General features: G+C 36.6%; 1 protein-coding gene across 2 annotated transcripts in view; it reads right to left on the bottom strand.

Annotated features, from left to right (window-relative positions):
- Positions 1-21,946, bottom strand: part of CASD1 (CAS1 domain containing 1) — a 35,169-nt gene that overhangs the window by 9,082 nt on the left and 4,141 nt on the right. For both annotated transcript variants that reach the window (XR_010605716.1, XM_065627447.1), the window contains exons 2-12: positions 16,852-16,948; positions 16,045-16,165; positions 14,455-14,499; positions 12,112-12,174; positions 10,715-10,759; positions 7,931-8,054; positions 5,970-6,184; positions 4,556-4,981; positions 4,054-4,143; positions 3,341-3,460; positions 900-1,056 (exon numbers count right to left, since the gene is read on the bottom strand). Coding sequence is in view for 1 of the 2 variants with exons in the window: in XM_065627447.1 (XP_065483519.1) it covers positions 900-1,056; positions 3,341-3,460; positions 4,054-4,143; positions 4,556-4,981; positions 5,970-6,184; positions 7,931-8,054; positions 10,715-10,759; positions 12,112-12,174; positions 14,455-14,499; positions 16,045-16,165; positions 16,852-16,948 (1,503 nt within the window). In the remaining variant the exon portion in view is untranslated. The remainder of the gene's footprint in view (positions 1-899; positions 1,057-3,340; positions 3,461-4,053; positions 4,144-4,555; positions 4,982-5,969; positions 6,185-7,930; positions 8,055-10,714; positions 10,760-12,111; positions 12,175-14,454; positions 14,500-16,044; positions 16,166-16,851; positions 16,949-21,946) is intronic.

Here is a 21,946-nt window from a genome sequence, read left to right as displayed (position 1 = left end):
GTACACTATCGCCCCGACACACAAAATAGTAATTTCTCTCTATCTGGAGCAGAACTGCCTTTGTAGAAAAAAAAAAAAAAAAAAAAAGTAATATTGGAGCTATTTGCCTTCAAGATATCTTGTAAAACTACTCTCTAGTTATATTTTTGCAGCATCTATTCCTAGGATGCATTTGGTATATTTCATGGTCATATCTGCAGACAATACAATTTGGATATTACTCCATCAATCGGGAAGGAGGATATAAGACTCTTAAGGTTTTAAGGTTTCTAATTTAGGTGAATTAAATAATAGGCATTTACCACATGATGACAGCTCTTCAATGAACTGCAACACATAAAATAAACTGGGATTTCACTTCAGGTTTATTTAAAATATCCATCTCACAAGACATATTTCTGATAATTCACTTAATCTGAGATACTAAGATGACAAAGCCCAAGTTCTCGTTTGGCAGGATACAGCAGAATTTGTGCTCAGGGTGGATGAGACACGTTGGCAATGCAGAACAGGAAAGTCTGAGCGCTCACTGTTCATGCTGTCCCCAGTAGTATAACACAGCAACAACCTTGAGTAGCATCAATAGCGTAACCTATATTTTTAGTTTGCATCCAGTAAAATTACAGCTCTTGATAAAACACATTTCTGATGGTCAAAACCTATTAAAAAGTATTGTAATATGACTGTAATCAGAGATAGACTTTAGTTATCAGCTGTTACATTTTTCAACTGACATGACAATCATCTATGACAAACCAGATGTATGTGAACAGCTGTTTAACATATTTTGACTATGTTAAAAAGAGACTGAGGTGTACTAACTATACCATTCTCTGTATGGTTATCATTTGTAGTAACATGCGAATGTTTTATAGCAGAAGGGGGCAAAAAAATCTTACCATTTGCTTTTTTCTGGACTATCTGAGGCCATATAGCTAAGGTGGCATAAATGATCATAAACCAGACAGTGACTAGTGGCACAAAATAGTAGAACTGGTAAGGTCGGTCCATCACTACGCACAGTACCACGACCAAGAAATTGAGACGAAATAAAACCTGGAAGGAGTCAGAGAAGACAGAGTATATATAAACTGGGAGGCAAGGCTAAGAGAGACGGGGAACATGTTTCTTTAGCACTATATGAAAATATCAATGTATTTCACAGAGAATCATAGAATCATTTTGGTTGGAAGACACCCTCAGGATCATCAAGTCCAACCATTAACCCAACTCTGGCATTAAACTACGGCCCTAAAAACCTCATCTATACGTCTTTTAAACACTCGCATCTCACATGCTGATAGTATTTCAGTTGAAACATGGGTTAAATATCTCAGAGAACATCAATAATGCACTATCAGACTGCAGGCTGATGATGTAGTACTGGACTTGTCCTATGCTGGCCTACTTGGGTGGAGACAGCAAGAAAAGAGGGTAAAGCAGAACTGACTGCAGGCTGGGACGGGGTATTCCAGCTGCTGGATGCTGTCAATGCCTCTCTGCTTTCAGTCCCCCAGGGCCTGGGCCATCACCAGTGCTGTCGTCATTCATTTAATAAGCATGATGAGCTGAGTTATATGACAACGTAACACTTAATAGCAATTAGAGATTCATTTTTGTTGTATTTTTTTAACCTGATACAGCACACACTGCAAAACTTGGGAGGGAAACCTCAAAAATAGGTACGTACTCTAGTGTTGTTAATTTTCTTTATTAACAAATGTAGGCTTCAGTGCACTGTCTTTGGAAAAGAAAACAACCCATAGAATCAACAAAGCTGACTGGAAACTATTTCTTTTGTCCCTATTGTGCATTTTGATCTGAAAACTCAAACCCATAACTGAAAAGCCATTTGGGCCAAGCAAAACACCAATTTTTAAATGAAAAAAAAAAAAACCCAAACCAAAACAAACCCTACACATTTGCTTTTCAAAGGAAGCAGATACATCTGATACGTTCATGAAATTTTCATCTGTTTCTAAAGAAAAATCAGTAGAGGGGTGTGGTGTTTCTGACCATATTCTATTTATCAAATGGTTAAACATACTGTTATGCAGAGCTAACTGTTCCAATAAAAAGTAAAACCAAACAAATTCTCAGTTGAGAATGAAAGAAAAAGCAACGTAAAACATTTGGCGATACTTCGCTATGTCTTGAAAGAGGTAACAATTACTACAGTGATGCCTCTTGTTCATGTATTATTAATCTACTTCAGTGCAAAACAGTTGGATACTTAATAAAGTAGCAATGTGAAGAGTTTCTTTAACAGATCAGAAAGATCACTCATCTGAAGGAAAGAGAGATACCACAAGTGCTTTTGGACACTATTAATTTCCCCAGCTAACCAAGCAAAAAGTTTTTCTTTTCACCAACAAGCGAGGAAAAAATCCAAAATGCACACTAAAATCAAAAGCTTTCACACTTTAAGCAAGTGGAAATCACTTAAATTTTAATCAGAGAAAAGAAAACATTTGTTCCCTCTACATAAAGACTTGTTATGCTGGGAGAAAGCAAACCAATGTGCTGAATGACTTGCTAAATAAATACCTTTATTCACAGAAGAGGACAAAAAAAAAAGACATTCTGTATACAACTGACTCTAGGATTTGCCAAACATTTATCTACTTGTATAAAGAAAACTCTAAGAGAAACATACTAATAATTAAAAAAATACAAACACACACGGGAAAATGTCAACATGGAGCAGACTCATGTTTTAAGAACAAGGTGAGAAACAAAATGAAGTATTTCCAATGGCTAATTTGAGAAAACCATCATGTTTTGTTGTTTTGTTGGTTTTTTTTTTTCAACAGAGGCAAGCAGATGAGAACCTTCACATCACCTATTTATTCTCAATAGTAACTAGAAAAAGGCTGTTCCAGAACGCAATTCAAAACGTCATAGGTATCCACATAAACCTCTTACTCACCAGTGACTACTGAAAAAATCTAGGAAGATTTAGCAAATAAATTTCTCGCCAATGATATCCCTCTTTACTGCCAGCCAGCATGTCATCATTACTTATTTATTGCTATTTATTGTAAATTGCTACTGCAATGAAAACTCCATTGTTATATATCGGAAATTATTTGTCTTGATATTTTAAGGGCTGCATACTTGCATTTTTTACATTGCAAGTATTATTTATATGCTATATGTTTGTATTAGATAAAGGCTACCATTTAAACAGATCAGATTACTTAACCAACGTCTGCACCTTAAAAATGGCTGTTCTTGCCATGTAATCTCATATCACATTATTTAGGGAGTATGGATATATTATGGATGTGGTGTTATCTGAACAAATTTCTTTATAAAAACAGTAAGTGGATATTCTTACCTGACACACTCTGTATACACCAAAGTCCCCTTTTACCCAAAAATACGAGAAGTGTCCATAACCTGTTTGGAACAGATATGCAGCAACCAGGACTCGAATGTGCATGTACACAGGCAAAAACTGTTGAGAAAAATAAAGCACCTTTTATAAATGGCCACGTAAATGCTTTCGATTTTCCTCTCTTCCCCTCATTTTACGCTGTTTCTGCATTGCAGTAAAACAGCTCTAACTAAGAGAAGAAACATTGTGCTGAATTTCCCTGTTTCTTACTAAGCTCTTTTGTTGCCCTAAGCGCTCTGCTGTTAAAATGAGTTGCTGCTATTTATTGCTCTACACTTTCCATATTCTGTAACCAGTTAAGAGAGATTTACGAAACGATCTTTGAAAGCTTACCTTCAGCAGTTTCAAGTTCTGAACATAAAAATGAAGTGTTGTTAGCAATTAAAAATAAAGTAACATAATATTCTACATGGAGGAAACAAATATATTTTTTCATCAACTAAGTAACATATAAAATGCTCTTATCAATGAAATCTACACCTAAATAGAGAGAAAAACTAATTCTGCTAATACAATTTTTAAAACTACAGGAACAATAGCATGAGTTATTAATTCTATTCAACTCTAAATATGCATTCGCACTATCTTTCTTTCACAGTAACATGGCCAAATTGCGTTCCCACTTAAAAAGAAATGAAATTCAAATCACTTACAGTGCTTGCTCCAGAGATATGATAAATCAAAATAACAAGTTGCATCCAGCCCTTCCATTCATCAGTCTGTTCTCTATTTAACACTTTAGTCTAATGCAAAACAAAACAAGAGTGTTGCTATTCCAAAAAGTACAACGAACATCTACAAAATGAGGAGAAAAAGTTCAAAACAATAAACCACTTTATGGGTAAATAGGTCTCAATTGTAAAAGACTACTGTCTAGTGGACACGGGTCTACCACATTTTAAAGTGCTCTACATAGTCTTGTATCTGAGCTGTGCTCACTTCAAATTTCACTGAATGATAAAGGCTAAGAGCACTTATATGCTTTCAAAAAGCTTCTGCATCTAATTCCATGTAATCATTACATTGCTTGTGAATGCATTTTTTGCAGGTGAGTTATACTGACTTTGAAAATTTGACTTAGAATATTTAGCATTTAGTTATCTACACTCAAACGGGGAAACAATGTTATAAGTAGGATGTCAACATGATCATTACCTCTTTGGTATTTTCGGTATAAAATACTCCCAAAACCAAGATATAGACGATTGGTATGAAGAAAGATGAATGCGTATAAAATTTATTTTCCTTCATGAAAAGATTTGCTCTGTCACATAGATAAAAATAGGTCATGATTAGACCAAGTTTGCAGAAGGAGTGTAAGAGCATCTCTAACGTAGAAACATTAGGAGTGCCGATGGCAGGTTTCTTCTCCTCTCCACTTTCCAAATCAGTGCATGATTTGTTCTTCCGAAAATTATTCCGATGAATTAAACTGATAATTAAATATCCAATAATGGACAACGTAAAGAAACAGAACGCTAACTTCTGTATCAGAGTGAGAGGAGGCTGAGGCTGGCAGCAGGAGCCGTCGATGGGCTTCATTATCTTATTGCAGTAGACATTCATAAGAATCATTGCATTCTGTCAAAGAAATAGGCAGGTTTGTCAATTAATCTCTAATTAAAATGTTAGCATTTTCACTGGAAGAAATTTTCTTCTAGAGCATGCATTGACACAAAACATATGCAATTCTCCCTTATCATTACACAGATTAAATTTCCCAGTACACCCGACACTTCGTTGCATTCAACGGTACAGTATAAACCATCTTTTCCAAACAGGAAACCCTTGAGCTTCTTGAGGTAAGCAAAAAGAATTAATCCGAATCCTTACAACAGCAGGGTTCTCTCTACTGGCTGTAAACGGAGCTATAAAGAGCTAAACAGACTATAAACGAAAAACAGCTCACAAACTTGGGTCCTAAAGGGGCACAGTAAGGAAAGTCTCTAAAATATGACAATGAGACTGAAACCTGTGGTGAGATGGTATTTAGTTCATCCGCTAGTTGAAAGCAACTGAAACCTGCAAATGAGTGGAACTAGAGGTGACACGTGGGAGAGCTCCATCACAAGAAAGGCAGACTGACAAAATTCAGGGGGGCTCACTGCATGCATATATATATAATAAGAAATAAAGGCAGTGGCGCTCCTTATACCCAGGAAGGTGTATATTGTGTGTTTTCTTATCCTTTTCATACTCCTTACTAAATAAAATTATATGGGCACGTATGGGAAAATTTAAGACATTTATTAGCACTGCCTTACAGATCCTTATCACTCTAACTCATTCATGCACATGAAGGCACAAAATTTACACTCAGGATCTAAAAGGTCTAGCAGATTAACAGCTATTTTAAAATAGCTACGCACTAATGTGTTTGCTATTATGTTTTTCAAACATCCTATATAACTGACTGCCCTCTCACATATTGAGATCTTCTGAACAAAATTTCCTGAAGAATGTGCAGGCCCTCGTTACATTCATATTATCTGCCATTTCAGAACATTGACTTAAAATCTTGTTTTACTATTATTACTTTTTAATGTTGACCAGCGATAAAAACACTTACTGTATCTCTGCTTGATTCAGGGAGATGCAGGCCATCTGCAGACTTCATGATAGTTTCTTGTGCTATCAATTTTGATACACTGAATACTTTAACTTTAGCTTTCGCATTTCGGGAGCTGCTGTTCAGAATACGAATGGCTGCTTCATTATAAGCATCTATTTTCTCATTAGTGATCATTTTCCGACTTTCACTCAGCATATCTTCATAAACAGGGTCTGAATTTAAAAGGACAGAGAATGGGCACATTAATCTTCTACTTAACAAATACTTAGCTCAAATCGTACAGGCTACTTTCATTTAGGTAGCCACATTTGTTTAATGGTACAGAAAAAATGTACAATGAGGAATGAGTGGCTGTTACAGTAACTAGTGTACTATGGAGAGCTGTTTATGAGGAAATGTTCTTATCGCCATTCCCCCAGTCATGCATAAGTGCTTATAGATTAGAAAGCTTTAGCCAGACATGAACGCCTGTTTGATTTCCCCAAACCCATGAAGAGTGTATAAATGATGGAGTGCAGAGCTGTTTATGCCTTCTCTCAGCACTGGAATCCCCCAAGGAAAGACTCCAAAGCCAAGAGGACCAAAGACAGGCAGCAGAGTAGACACATGAAAAAACAAACAGACAAACAAAACACAAGAGCAAAAGACTCTCAAACCCTCTAACTAGAACCCTCTAATTAGCTGCAGAAGAAACCAGTTTCTCCTTTCTCTAAGTCACAGTGTATAAGCATACCCCACTTGCTCCTGCTGATTCCAGTTTAACTGATGGCAGAATTTAAGTTTTTCAGAAGAATGGAACACAACTTAATTGCCTGCGGGCTTCAGAAATTATGTAGAGCTTAACACGGGGTTCTAGATCAAAAGGTCAGCTGGAGATCAACAAGCTGCTGTGAAAAGCTGATGTTCCTAACTCCTGTGAAATACCTTCTACAGGCTGTAAATTGATTTACTTTTGCTGCCTCAATACCTACTTTTGGACAATCAATATCTAGAAAACTCTGTTTGTATGGACTGCTTTTCCTCGTTTGTTCCATTAAAGAGCTCAGAAGAGACTTAAAAGAACTGCATCTTTATCAACAGAACACTGAGACATGTCTGACAGCTAACTGCTTCTGTTATTGATAAACATGGTTTTGAAAGGAATGCAAGAAGATTAACCTGTTGACTCAGGTTAACCTCTAGACTCATCTTTGATAGGAACTTGGATGTGACAGTACAGCTGGATATAATCCCCTCAGGGCTCAAAATCTGCTGTTGTTTCTAACTCAGGTGATGATCATCTAAAATGCTGTATCCCATAGCAGATAAACCAGGAGCACATTCTACCTCTGATCTTATTGTTCAGAATCAGAGACATATCTTAGTTTTATTGAAGAAAGGCAAAAGAATGTGAAGCTTGGTGACATAGTAAAAATAACACAGATTTATTTTGAACCGTGATTTCTGGCTCCTAATCTTAGTGTATCAGTGCTCAGTGTACGGAAGCAAGTTTCATTCTAGAGACTTAAATTCTCTATAGCATGTCATTTCATTCCAGGCACACACAGAGGACGCACTTGTTGAACCTTTTCTATTACTCATGTAATCTGAAAATTTAATCGAACAGAAACACAGGAATACAGCTGTTTTATGCACTTGTGTTCTTGACTCCTAGGAGGCACATACGGAACACGGCACAAGGAGAACAGACCTAGCATACTGACTCTGACAGTAAGCTAACACATAATTAAGAGTTCAGAAGGCAAAAGACTCTCCTGAGAAAGCTCTAAAATTTCCATCACTAGTAACAGCTAGTTAGGTACCAGCTAGTTAAGGCTGCAGAACTCCAGACTGGAATTCAAACAACACCCTTTCTACTCTGCAAGTAAGCACTATGGACAAAAGCTTCCGTATCCCACAAGATAATGATTCAACAGACAGTGACAGCACAAATTGTTACCTGCTGTTCATTACTTTACCTTGTAAGGCCCAGTAAACATCACTACTTTTTGCTAATTTTTCCAACAGAGGAGCAATTGAAGTGATATTGATTTTATATTGTGTGAGGGCTTCATTGCTGCCATTGTGAATCTTGATAGACCACTGGAGAAATAAAGAAAGAAATTCAGAACCTGTATGTCTGAGGATACTTAATTAACTGATTCCACTGCTCCATTAGTAGCTATTTTCCATTATTTCTATAAAGCTAGATTATTTCTTCGGTCTTCACTTTTAAAGTGCTAAAAAAATTATTTGGACCAAGCAGCCATCTAGACAGATAATTACATTCAAACAGTCTATTTATATTCAACCTAATGTATATTTGATTTTTCATAAATTGATACAAGGTGTTTTAAGTAAAACCCCCTTGACTTCGAACAATGACGAAGTAGCAAAGCCAGCCACATTATATAAAAATTGTAGCCAATTTGGTCAATTTTAGTCTAGGAAAACTGACCACAGCAAGAGATGCGTGCAAGCAAAACTTGATGGTAGTATCAAGTGCCAATATTTCCATCTGTTTTGCAGATATCCACAAAGAAAAAGAAAAAAAAAAAAAAGAGAAGAAAAGATCTATTTTCATTTCTGATTTAATCTTCTATACGAAATGATTGAGAGAAGGCTACAACTACCCAAGAATTTCTCCTAACTTGAAAAGAATCTCCCATACTGTAGGAAAAATAGATTTAGCTTTTTTTTTAAAGTATTACTGTATCTATACCGATTTAGTCAAAATCTGTTAAAAAAAAAAGACACACAAAAAAAATCGGCCTGAAGGTAGTGAACTCTGTAGTTATTTCCATATATCTACATAAAAATTTGGATGTAACCGAATTACACTGATTAATCTACTTCCTGAGAATATTACTGAATAAAAACAAATACTTCATGAAAACAAATAACATGCAGCTGCTCCAAGAACTCAAACTCTGGAAAAAAAAGCAGTTTCTCCCAGTAGCTAAATCTTTACTTATGAAATCCCTGCAGTATTTAAACAGAAAATTTAAGAAGCATACTCTATTCAGCAGGAAACTAAGAAGCAGAGCACTCCAGTGACATTCTGAGACCATCTTCTTTTCCCAGAATAAGCAAGCAACCGAGTTTTGTACTAGCTGGAGCTTCTCCAGCTTATAAGACTTTACTTCCATTTATAAACTGTTACGCAGTTGACATCTTAAGACAGACATGTCCAGACCAAAGTAGCATGACCAAACTGAGAGGTAAATTAAAGATACAAGTAAGTTTCAAAATGCTGACGAGTCCAAGGACACACACCAGTTTAATCTATAACAGCAGCAGGTTACCTCGCTAGTGCCAGCCACAGTAATGTTGCTGATGTGTCAGATTTTTGAAGCACTTTATTTTTCTGCAAGTCCCTTAAAATAGGGGATGTTTATCTTTGGCCAACTCTAGATACCACTATTAATGTTTTGTGTAAATATGTCAGTGTTATAAAGAGCTGAGCATCACATACATATTGTTGGTTTATATCTCCTCCTAATGTAGATATACGAATAAAAGGAATTACTTAGCTAAGAGTCCTGGAGTTTTGCAACTTGACCTTCTGCATGCCAGAACACTATCCATATACAATGGCATTTTCTGTGTGAGAGACAAAGACTCATGCTAGTAAGACATGGTAGATTCTCAGACTAAGCAGAGATATTCTAAGCTTCCTGAGATTCCTAACACTCAAATATTTATGTGGATCCTACAGAGATTTTGGGGGTTTCATCTGTAACGAAACAGAGAATTTCTGATCCCTCAGGAAATGTGTAGGAGTCTGCATACATACATGGACCTTCCCCTAAAACTGGGGGAATTCATCCTAGATTGGCATGCCCAGGAGCTTCCAGATTGGTAGAATGCCTGAACTGTCACTGGACCAAACTGCTTTCAAATAATTTTGCTTAAAATGGAACACATTCTTCCTCCTCTACATTTGACCTGATATGAATTTACAACAGCTAATTCCTTTCAAATTCCATTTCCAAAACATCCAGAAATAAGGGACATTAAATGTGGAATCAATGAGATGAGCAGTTGTTGACTTCCAGTACCAGCCAACTACTGGAACAGACTACTTAGGGGGGGCCGTTGAATTCTGTCCCTGGAAATTTTAAAGAATTGGTTGACTCCTGCCAAGCACGACACAGGTGTAAATGATCCTGCCTTGGGGCAAACCGAATGGTTAGAAGACCTCTCCAGGTCCTTGTCGACCCTGTTTTCTGTGACGCTGCAGCTCATAGCAGTGTTGGAACCTTCCAGTGGAACAAGATTCAGGAAGTGCAATCTCTTTGGTTGTTGAATTACTCTTGTAAAATTGAGGGTTTTCCCCATATAAGTATAAAAGAAATACGTGTGCTCAAAAAGAGCATTCCAAATTGGACCGTGCTCAAAAGCAGTACTTTGAGACTGAAAAGAGTTCATTAAAAATACAATCTCAGTTAGTATGCAACTACTTTTATTTAACTTTTTTAATTAATAATCTGCTTTTAACAAATGAACTACTTTATTAGCTAGGTTCAAGCTAATCAATGCTTATCAACCAGCATTGCTGCCAAAAAGCAAGTACTGTACATCACACAGCTATAATAAAATATATCTGATATTTTAGAACTACTCGTTGTAACAGAAAATTCACTGAGAGTACATTTTTACTATAAATTGGGCTTAATAACTTCATCATGTAACCAACTTGAGAGCATAAAAGTTACCCTACTAGAACTTCCTTCTTTACTAAAATACACCATATAACTTACCGTGGCAGCTCCTACTACAATTATATGAGGTTTTGCCACAGAACCCTAAGACAGAAAGTAAAAAGCAATTAGTTTTAAAATATTCACAAATTTTACTTATTGTTACATTGAGCAGGGTAATTAGGACTCATATCTTAATTAACTGTGACTCATCTTGTCCATCAGTTAGTGGTTGCAAAAGAAAAGACTCTCAATATGTTACAGAGAACATCAATTTCTGAAATACCAGAATTTGTAAAAGTGCAAAACATTCAATAAGCACTTATAATCATTATCAAATTAGCAGCTCTTTAAAGGCTATTTAAACATCTCCTCCTAAGGTCAAGTAAACTGTAGATCACATTATTGAAGTACTTTTTCTCTCAGCATCTCTCAGCATTCTCAAACATTTGTTTGAGCTGTTCTACTGACTGAAGTGACCACAAACCCATTGCAAAAACAGAACGAGGACAAGGGGCAGTTGTTGCCCTTGTTTGAAAGTTACGCCTAGGACAAGGAACAGAACATGTACTCAAACAGAAGAGTACAAGGAAGCAAACAGTGCTGATCAACTCAGTGTGAGTTTTACCTTGGCACATCAAGGGTTTAGCAGCTCTCAATTTTTGGTAGTAATAACAGAAAAAGAAAAACGAATTATAACTTCAGCTATCTTAATGGAAGGTGTTGTGCAAGGACAAATAGCGTAGCAAAGGATCACTGGGGGGCATTGCTAAATAACCCCAGGATTTTTAAAGGACAACAAAGAAAGAAGAAAAATTTAGTTGCCAATCTGTAAATATACTACTCTTTATCAGAATTACATACATAATTTTATGCTGAATAACCTGACTGAAACATAAAATAATAAGTATGTAATTTCAGGGAAATATTGGAAAAAAAAAAATCAAGGCATTCTTGACTTTCCACATTGCCTTTGTCCATCAGGCTGGAAGACTCACATTGACATAAATACAAAATCACAGAATCACAGAATATCTCAAGTTGGAAGGGATGCATAAGTATAAAAAAAAATTGTTCACATAAAAGTGGAGTCATCGCAGACACAGAGGAAGAGAGAAGTTAAATCACAGTAAAATCCTTTCAGCTCTTAATAGGATTAATCAACCTGCTCCTAGGAAGTAGGGTTTTCCTGGTTTGGTTTGGGGCTTGTTTTACCCAAGTGAAGCCAACTTGTGAGACCAGGAGATGCCCAGAAACACACACACCAGTAAACATCCCACTTTCACTATTTTGATATCAAATTTCAGATCTCTGGTACATAACTGACTGAACATACGTGATATGTCGCAGTTGCTGGACAACTAGAAATTATAGTTGTGTCTATATGAAAAAAGAAAGGTAGTACTCCTCAGTCAGTTGCTATATTTTCCTAAAATAAACAGTTTTTAAAGACGAACCTCAGTCCAAGATTTGATACGTTGCCTCATAGAGCCATTAACTTCAGGATACCACAGGAAATCCTGTAAAATAAAGCCAGATGTACTCTGTAAGCTTAAAGACAAGCAACAGACTAATAACAAAAGATTTTAAAAACCCCACTAATTGCCATCAGTTCAACTGTGAAGGAATAACACTTGGCCCAAAGTCAGATTTCCTTTATAGTTAGCATGAAAAGCCCGACATTTCAGTCTACCATGAAAAACAGAAAGAAAGAAAACAAAACCAACAACAATTAAAAAAACCACAAACAAAACAACAACAAAAACCAAACCAACAAAAACACATCACCAAAACAATCTCCACCCAACCAAACAAAAAAACCTTTTGCCCCCATGAAAAAAGAGGAAATTTTCATTTGTAGTTCAGAAATTCAGATTTCACCAAGAAGGTAATTTTTTAGTGTCCGCCAAAGGGGATGTCCTCGAGCCTTCAGTGCAATCAGGGCTAAAACCAAACTCACACCTATAACTTATTTATTACAGCTTGCTTTTTGCTCAATTTCCCAAAGTTTTTACAAACAGTTTTTTGTGGGGTTGTTTGTTTTTTTATTCCAGGACTTTACATAATGCGATTGACAGTTTGAAATCACTATTTTGAAGCAGAAATAAATCCTAACATTTTACATGACCACTTCATATATTATTAGCTGTTTAAACCACATAGTGCTATGGACATTAAATGTACCATCTAGTGACCTTTTTTGAGATGTCAGGAGTAGTGTCCAACCTTCATCTAGAAGGACAGTCTAATGTAATTTATTTATACAGTCCTAAAATTACATTCAGCCCTTTGAAGGCAACCATGAAGCTGATGTGGCCTCCAGTGAAAATGAGTTTGACACCCCTGGTCTATACCTTGGCTAGTGCTATTATGTCTCCCAGGTAAAGCCGGGATTATCTAGCATCTAGTTACTCCTCATGTGCAGAACTACTGAAAGGCTAAAAATACAGGAGAGTTAAATGGTAAGGACTACATATGCAGAAATTATTGTGAGGAAACTTTATAATGCAGAATGCAGAAACACTACCAGCAGAGAAAAAAATCTCTACCTTCCACCTGGCACGTACCTAAAGATTTTGGTAGTTCACTTGAGTACTGTCAACTCAGTCTTTGGCAGGAACCTGTGAGCAATCAGGCAGCCACCTGCAGTGGCTGAAGGATGGAAGGGTCAATATGATGACTAGGAAGGGCAAAATTAAACTCTCCACTTTTTCCCAGTGATCTTCTCTTTTGCTGGTCAAGTATTTTCCACATTTAGATTATTTGGGTTACTGCCACTCTGAAGGTGAAAATTCAGCTACCACGCCAATAATGTCAACAGCAAAGCAAGGAAGCAGCAGACTATTTTCTGAACTACCCAGACATCGCCTAAGAGCCCAAACCTGCCATCTCAAATCTTGGTGGTTAGATAGCTACTAAAGCTTAAGGAGTTTTGAAGATGTAGTTCTGTCTCAGGCTTTGCTTTGTCTCCTCTGTCCTGCCTTGTGTTCTGCCCTCTCTCTTCCATCACTGACATACCTATATGATAAGCCACATCAGACTTGACCAAAACCAAAACATATAAGGTAAGTTTTTGGCTGAATGGACTCCCAAACAAGCCCACCCCACAGTTGTACCAGCACTAGTTACAGCACAAACACAGAAACATACTGTGAAGATCAACCGAGTGGCACAGCATATGCTTAAATTGCCATGGGCTCATACCTTAAAATGCGACTCTGTACCCCAAATCTTAACCATGTTTACAAACAAATACTGAAAACTCACTTGCAGACAACTCAGTAAGTACAGTGCTGCTTTGGTCTTCATGAACAGAGAGTGAGTTGTCTCCAGGGAATAAACAAATACATGACTAGCAGAACCCCAGTGCTGCTGACAGCTGTCATGGGAAGCATCGAAAACAACTGAGGATACAATCGTCATTGCCAGGGCAGAGGAGAACTGAGTCCTTCATAAAACCTACCCTCAAGTACTTTGTTTTCTTTTTATACAATAGCCACATTATAATCAACATTGTGGTTATTTCTCCATGCAAAAACGGTGGAAGGAACACTTGCTGGGATAGCATAGAGCGCTTGATGGCAATTATGACAATTACCACTCCACGTAAGTTAGCCCCAGATACAGATTCTTAGGGCAGTGGAAGACTAAACTTCCTGGCAAAAGCTATTTTTGGGAAGGCCAAATTATAAGATCTGACAAAAAGAAAAATCCAGCTCTCACTGCAATTTGAATTACATTGTATGAAATAATAATATGCATTACTGTGGCTCACAATTCAACGCTAGATAAAAACTTACCACTTTAATCGAAGAAGATTTATCTTCAAAAGGGATATTTCCATGCTGTCAAAAAACCCAAAACAATAAAACCAAAGTAAGACAAACTTTCAGAAGGAAAAAAAAAGCATTCATATGTTAATTTGCTCTCACCCAAAGGTTTATCTTCAGTAGAAAGGATTTTTCTTGTATAAACTTGTAAGTATACTCATGCAAAACGTTTATGTTGCTTGCTAAAACAAGTTACTTGCATAAAGGGTTATCTTTCCTGGAAGAAATCTAGCCAAGAAAGTCTGAAAAGCTTTCTGCTCACTCTGTAACAAAGGTATACATTTTTTGCCTAAATTTAGCCTCCCCAAGTGAGAAAAACTTAGACTATTTTGTTTTTCTTTTCTCATACTTCCTTTCCTCTACCCTCCTTTTCACCTGTCCATCTTCTTTGCACAAAACACCTGAATGGTTTTAATTAAGGAATAAAAGAAAATAGTCTCAGACAGAAATAAACTCTGGAATATATTATAAGTATTTACTAAGTGAGACTGAAAGAAATCAGAGAGGAAGCAGTCAGATACTGCATACACAATCCTCCTTTAAAATATTACTAAGTTCAATATTAGTTTCAATCCTGGTCCAAAAGAACAAGTGTACTTCTCTTCCACAAACTGAGATCCTGATTTCATAAATACTTGACAAAAGATATCTCTTGATTTAAACATCAATTATAGCACTCTATCATCTCACCATCACTTTTGGGCAGCAACTGTGACCCAACCAAAAGACTAAGAAAACGAGAGTTATTCGATCAATCAAATATCTTGTTTTGACAAGTGAAAGTGAGCGCATGCTGCCTGCTGAAAAAACTGCCGGCTTGCACTTCTGAACAACAGAAGTACTAACTAATTGACAAATCTGATCTACAGTTGAAAGTGGAACATCTTCTCCCTCGCTAATGTACACATATCCATAAAGGGATATGCCTAAGAAGCATGATATAGCAAAAGAAATGAATATTCTGTTTAACAAACAACACAGCTAAATCCTTTCTTACTGCTTCCACCCAGCAAGCTGCAGCTTACATTCTTCACCTTATAAAATTCAAACAGCTCTTCAGCAGCAATCAAAAGGAAGGTAAGACCAGAAGCTATTTTTAGTTTCAGGCTTAAGTTAGACCTGGAAATCTGTCATTGCCCCAAGGATTTTTATGAACAGATTAGATCAGCAATTTAACTGACATTTAAAATGACAAATTATAAGTCATGAATTACTACTATTTAAAAACACACAAAGTAGCAATCATTTTCTCATCGAGAAGCCAAATATGAAGCATAAATTGCTATGGGACAAGTGAGCTTCATTAATTTATTCCCAGACTGCCGCAAGCTTTCTCTCGAGCTCCCTAGTTCACTTCTCAGGTTCCCAATCATCTCATTAGCACCCAAAAATTATCTTGGTCTAATCTTGTTCTTCTCCAAAAGACCTTTCTGTGGTTCTTCTTCCCAATGGCTACATCAGCAAACGGTGTAACTTCTTGCTTTTTTGGAGTCCAGAGAAGGGTTATGAGGTAAATGAGGAAGAAACAAACAAAAACATCATCAAAATAAACTATCTCACCTTATTTCCTTCTTCTTTGACTTGAGGATTTATGAGTTTTATAAATGAATAGAACAGCTGTCGAATTCTAGAGTCTCCTATAAACACAATATGTTTGTCTACAAGGCAATTTTTTGCTTCACTGTAAAACAAAACGGCAACATTCATGTTACAGGCAATTTGTATTTTAGGAAAAAGTCTTTAGAAAATCTATGGAGCAACATAATTCTAAGCATTACATCCAGCTCTAAGGAATGGTAAATCTCTTTTAATCATGCTGAACTGATAAAAAGTTTAGTGTAATTTGCACAGAAATGAAAATGAACTCTCCTGCTAATGTGATTATGAAAACAACTAAGTAGGGTTTCCTACTGCATGGTGCTACAAACACAGTGGTAATATACAGTGTAATGCTGAAAAATAAAGTTCTCTTACTAGTAGGTGAAAAAAAGTGATCGGTAATTTTTATTTATTTATGTTTTTACTTGCAGTTCTACACATAAGGTCAGCATTTTCCCTTTCAGCAATCCGAGAGTGCCATATGAAGCTATGCAGTCTTTTGTACTATGTTGTGGCTCTCCATAATACATATCAGTACTACTACCACCAACATTTTTATTTTCATATATGAATGCAACTATGGCAAACACTGTCGACACACAGATAATATACAAGGAAAAGGTTTCCTTCTGATAGATGTTCATCATTTTTTAAAGCCTAGAGAATCAGCTAAAAACTGAAAAACAGATGACACTGCAATTACTACAGCTGCAGTCAAACAATTACTCTTCTTTCTGGCAGATGAACAGAAGACATGAGTTTCCTTACCTATTTTTATACTTATGCATCATACAACTGTGGGGCTGCCATACTTTTTCTCCAAGAAATCTTCCACTGGACAGAAGATACTCACAAGTATCACCACCTTTAAAATGTTATAGTAAGATTAGAATTCAGACACATAGAATTTAAAACATAGCCCCACTCCCGTTATATATATAAAAAAATTACAATATTTGAAACACAGGAATTGATGCAATCAACTGCAGTTAACGAATTTAACTTATTGTAAAAACATCTTGCTCAAGTTTCTGCAAATTGCCTTCTGACTTATTATGCCATATTTCCCTGTAAATCGCTCTTCTATCCACAAAATGTTTGTGACCTCATTTCTGCTGTCAGAAAGACATTGTGACACAGAATGGCATTTCCATCAAAAGATGCCAATCCACTGTGCTATCTACTATCCAGAATACACTAATATGAAATTAAAGAATGACACAACAGTTCAACATAATAATTTTCTACATAGAATCACCATACGCAACATCTTGTATAGAACATGAATCTCAACACGAGATTTGCTAGAAAGTCCGTTACGTCTCTTTGCTTAAGACATAGAAGGCACCTTAGAGCAGGTGAAATGATGTGCTGGGTTAATACGCAAAAAAAACCCCAAACAAACAAACACACAAACAAACAACACCACAAACAAAACGAATCAACATTTACATGGGAATTTGCTGATCATTCTGAACTGCAGCTACCTTATTCCAGCCAAGAAGCTGCACACTAATTAAGAGCATTCACTTTACAGGTTAAGTTCATATAAATAAAATATCTCAGTTACAAAATCAGTGAGGTTTATCTTCCAGCAAACTCCACGTCAGATACTGCTGCCTTACAACTGAACACAACTGAATACCATTCACTGCAAGAAGAGTTGCCCTCCAACATTTTTGTCATACTTGGCATTTCAGGGCACTGACAAACAGCAAAATGGTGGTGAACGAAATGGCACATACTTGTACTAGCTTGTGCAGAAACAATGTATCACAGCCCACACTTAACACCTCCTGTGAAACCTTGCCCTTGTTAAACTCAATGAGAACTGCTTTTCTATTCCACCAATCCTTGCACTAATCCTAAAGAATAGGGCGTCTCCCATTTACTACTTATTTTCAGGGCTGCCGGAAGCCACACATTAAATGAGACAGACTTTCTGCTTCAATTATTACATAGAATCTGAAGTTTTATCTAGAACTGGAAATTGGACGAGGTAAACAGAAAGAGATGCAAGTAGTGTGAGGTCTGAGGTCAGTGAGAATGGGAATTATAAGGCACCACTGATGTCTATGAAGATCCAGGCTCATAGCCCTCAAACATCAGTACTATAGTAAAGCTCTTAAAAAAACAGAGCCATGGTATCACTTCCCTCGTGCTTCCACATGACCACAGTCCAATCACCAAAAAAAATTGTAAAAAAAAGGTATACTGGATAAAGAAAAGCTTTGTGTGTAACATTCTGATAAGAAAAAAAAACACGCTAAATTAAGGTCCTAGAACCACAGTGAAAACTAACTAATTCTCATATGCACTGAATCAACTTTTTTGTTGGTTTTTTTTTTGAGTTGGACACAAGATAATTAGGAAATTACTTATTTCTATAATTTTCCAATAGTGGGAAGAATTACAATAGTATCTATATTGAAATAATTTTTCTATAAACATTTTAAACCTATGGGCAATAAGCTTCAGAAAACATTAATAATTACATGGGTGACAGAAATATATCTGTATTTCAAACAAATACGGAACTAGGATCTTTATAATCCTGTATGACCACAGTTCTTTCCGGAGAACTCTTGCATTAACATTGCCAATGATGTTGCTACTCTAGTTTGTGAGCTGATGCTCAGCTGCCAGCTCCTTCACAATCCACACAGAAAAAACAAACAGGTAAAGTTCTCATCTATGAAGCTGGGAAAATGTTACAAAAACCATAAAGCAAAGCACATGTTTAAAGTATAGCTGACACCCAAAACTCCAGTTCTCTCCTAGTTAGGTTACATGAAGAATACCTCAGATACATAAGCACAGACAGCACATCTCAGGTATGCTGCTTCTTCAAGAATATAAAATTAGCTTGGAGGAAAGAAGTGGCAGCTGAAGACATCTTCTACCCTTACCTTCCTTCCTGAAACCTCTCCTACTCGCTTTTGTGAAAATCAGAAAAAGGCAACATAGAACTGACTGTATTCCGACTGTTACTCCTTGGCTCATTTGTCCAGCCAAACCCAGCAGTGGTAACACAATCAAGTAGTGCTATTTACCATGATAAAGGGCTCTGCAATCCCTCATTTCAAAACACAACTCTAACAATCAGACTTATTTTCTCTCCTGGAACTTCAATAACTTACCACTGCTATTGCATTGTGACTTCTAAAAGAGCTGGAGTAACATGAAGAATTATAACGGTCTTGAAAAAGATCTAGATAAATATCTCAGATTCATGGCTCTGGGTTTGGTTTGGTTCTCTGTGAGAAACCCACACATGACATACTCCTAACACACATGATAAACTGGCTTTACTGTAACTGCTATTCTTTACTCCCTGTCTCTCAGTTTGGGAGCTCTTGGACAGGCAGATTTCAACGTACGGAAGAAAAATGTGTTTAAAATTTGAATAAAAGTTATACATACGGTGATAAACTCCTATTTTTATCATCAATAAGAGTCTATTAATCACCCCAGGATAGTTCAGGAGTTCTGCCAAAGTGACCAGTAACCTCTCAAGCAAATCCTTGAGATACCACAAATCAAACCAACACTTCCTTCCTAATTGCAAAGCACATGCACTATCCATGTCAAACTGATTAATTACTGCACAGCAGCAATGGTACGTGGCAAGTGGCCAGATGCAGAGGGCCACAGGCTTCCAAACATTTAAAGGAGCTCTCATGAAAGTATGCTGAGACCACAGATGTTGATTGAACACAACAGGTTTCCAGAAAGGTTCTCTCTGTAACTCTCCCATCTTTCAACCGGTACAGGTCACTCCAGGTCAGCAATATTGTATCTTTTCACAGTCAGTGCCTGTTTCATTATTCAGTACACTGCTATTTCCGAACAGATTAAAGAAGCAGTTTATCGATGCCTTTCCTCTCCTCTTCCAACTGCTGCTACTTATAAGATAGCTGCAGATCCTGCTGCCAAAACCTTGGCAAAAGTAGCTCAGAACACAGCAGATGACACGAAAAGCTGAATCTTCACCTGTTTTTTAAATATGTTGGCACAGTTCAAATTTGCTGGACAGGCATCTTTGCGGTAAAAATCATAAATTCAAAATGAACAGAGTTTCAGTTTTTCTTAATGGTTTCAAATATAATCCTTTTTCTATGTTTGGCTTTGAAGCAACATAATTTCCTTGATTCTCAAACATATACACTTATGTAAACTATCATTTCTAGTACGTTGCATAAAAATGAAACTGTCAGAAATAATGATTAAAAAAAAATCAAACTCATGTTGCTTGTGATTGGATTATGAGAATAGCTGACTTACAGTTATTACAGCTACTGCTACAATATCCTCCACTTTGGAGATGATAACAATTAGATTTATCAGAGCAACGTAAGATTGAACTGTGTAAAAGAAAGTCCACTACTAATTACATTCCCTCTAAAATCCACTAACTTGCTGAAGAAGATGCATAAGAAAATAAGGACAGTTATTCACAGTCAGACTGATGGTCAGTCTAGCCTGGTATTCTGCCTTCAACAGGGGCCATAAGCCAATGCCCAGGGACGAATAAAGAAGAGGGCAAGTAAACATTATATTCTTGTCTAATATTCTTCCAACTATGTTCAGTCCAGGGACTCCCTGAGCTGGACATGCTCTCTATGTGTTTTGTAGAACCTTCCACAGATTTTTTCCAACAAATGCATGCAGTCTTCTCTCAATTTTTTAGCATCCACATCATCTGACCACAAGAGCTTTCCATATGCACAGCTGCTGGCTGAAGAATCACCGGTCTTTATTTTAAATATGGTTTCTACTAGATCTACTTGGCAGGCCCTAGTTCTTGCATAAAAAGAGACAGTTCACGCTCATGTCTATCATGATTTGTAGACCACTATCAATCCTTCCTCAATCAAGTTTTCAAGACTGAACAATCTTAGTTTACTAAGTCTTCGCAGGAGAGCATGTTCCGTATCTTGAGTTCACGACCCAAGCTTGGTAGCTCTGCACTCCATGGCACTCTCATCATAATTACCCACAAATAAAACAATCCTCCATCCTACAGTATGCTTACTGAAATAATATTCCAAACATCACACCCTGTATACATTTGAAACATAGAAAGAATATTTTAGGCCAAGAAGTTACACCTTCTTTCCCAACTCCAGATACCGAATATCTCCCTATTTCCCTGAGCAATATTAGAAAGCTCCTGGAACTCATTAGGAGCATTACTGATACCTGATGCCTTTCTTTAAAAAGAATAGTAGAAGTTTTGAGGGGAAGGTGAGGGAGGAGAATAAAACAAGACTGAAACTGCAGCCAAGAGAGTAAACTGGAGGTTACAGACAAGACAGCACCTCCAGAAACGCTCACGTCTTACTTAGGAGTTGAAATATACAGCAGCCAAATAACCACTCTCATTTTAATATACCACATCGTCTTCTTAACCAACAATGAGATATTGAAAGATAAAAACAGAAAAAAAGAAATCTCAAACCCTGAGAAAAAGAAATTTGTCATTCTATACCTAAAACACATACACCATTCTTTTTGAGCTCTTCCTTTGTGCTTTGCTTAAATTATCCTTCCAACATATTACCTTTTATTTTCATCAAATGTTGCACTTAGATACACTACAGTATAGTTATACGAAGAGTATAATTTATCTGAATTATATTATGCTCATTATTCTAATTTACCATTACTCAAAGTCATGTTTTTCCCATTGAAATTGTGAAATCTCAAAGTCTCTGTTCAGTGCCAGGACAGATCATGTTTCACAATACTTTCTCTAAAAGGCACACTCTCTATTTCGAAGATACGAAAAATCAATTGTTCTCTATTATTCAAAATAAAAATGTAGTTTTAAGCAGTATCTATCAGTGCTGATTTTAAGAAT

The sequence above is a fragment of the Caloenas nicobarica genome, chromosome 2 (genome assembly GCF_036013445.1).
Source record: "Caloenas nicobarica isolate bCalNic1 chromosome 2, bCalNic1.hap1, whole genome shotgun sequence".
Classification (NCBI taxonomy): Eukaryota; Metazoa; Chordata; class Aves; order Columbiformes; family Columbidae; genus Caloenas; species Caloenas nicobarica.
The sequence above is the reverse complement of the archived record's forward strand: the minus strand, read 5'-3'. Positions and strand labels throughout refer to the sequence as shown.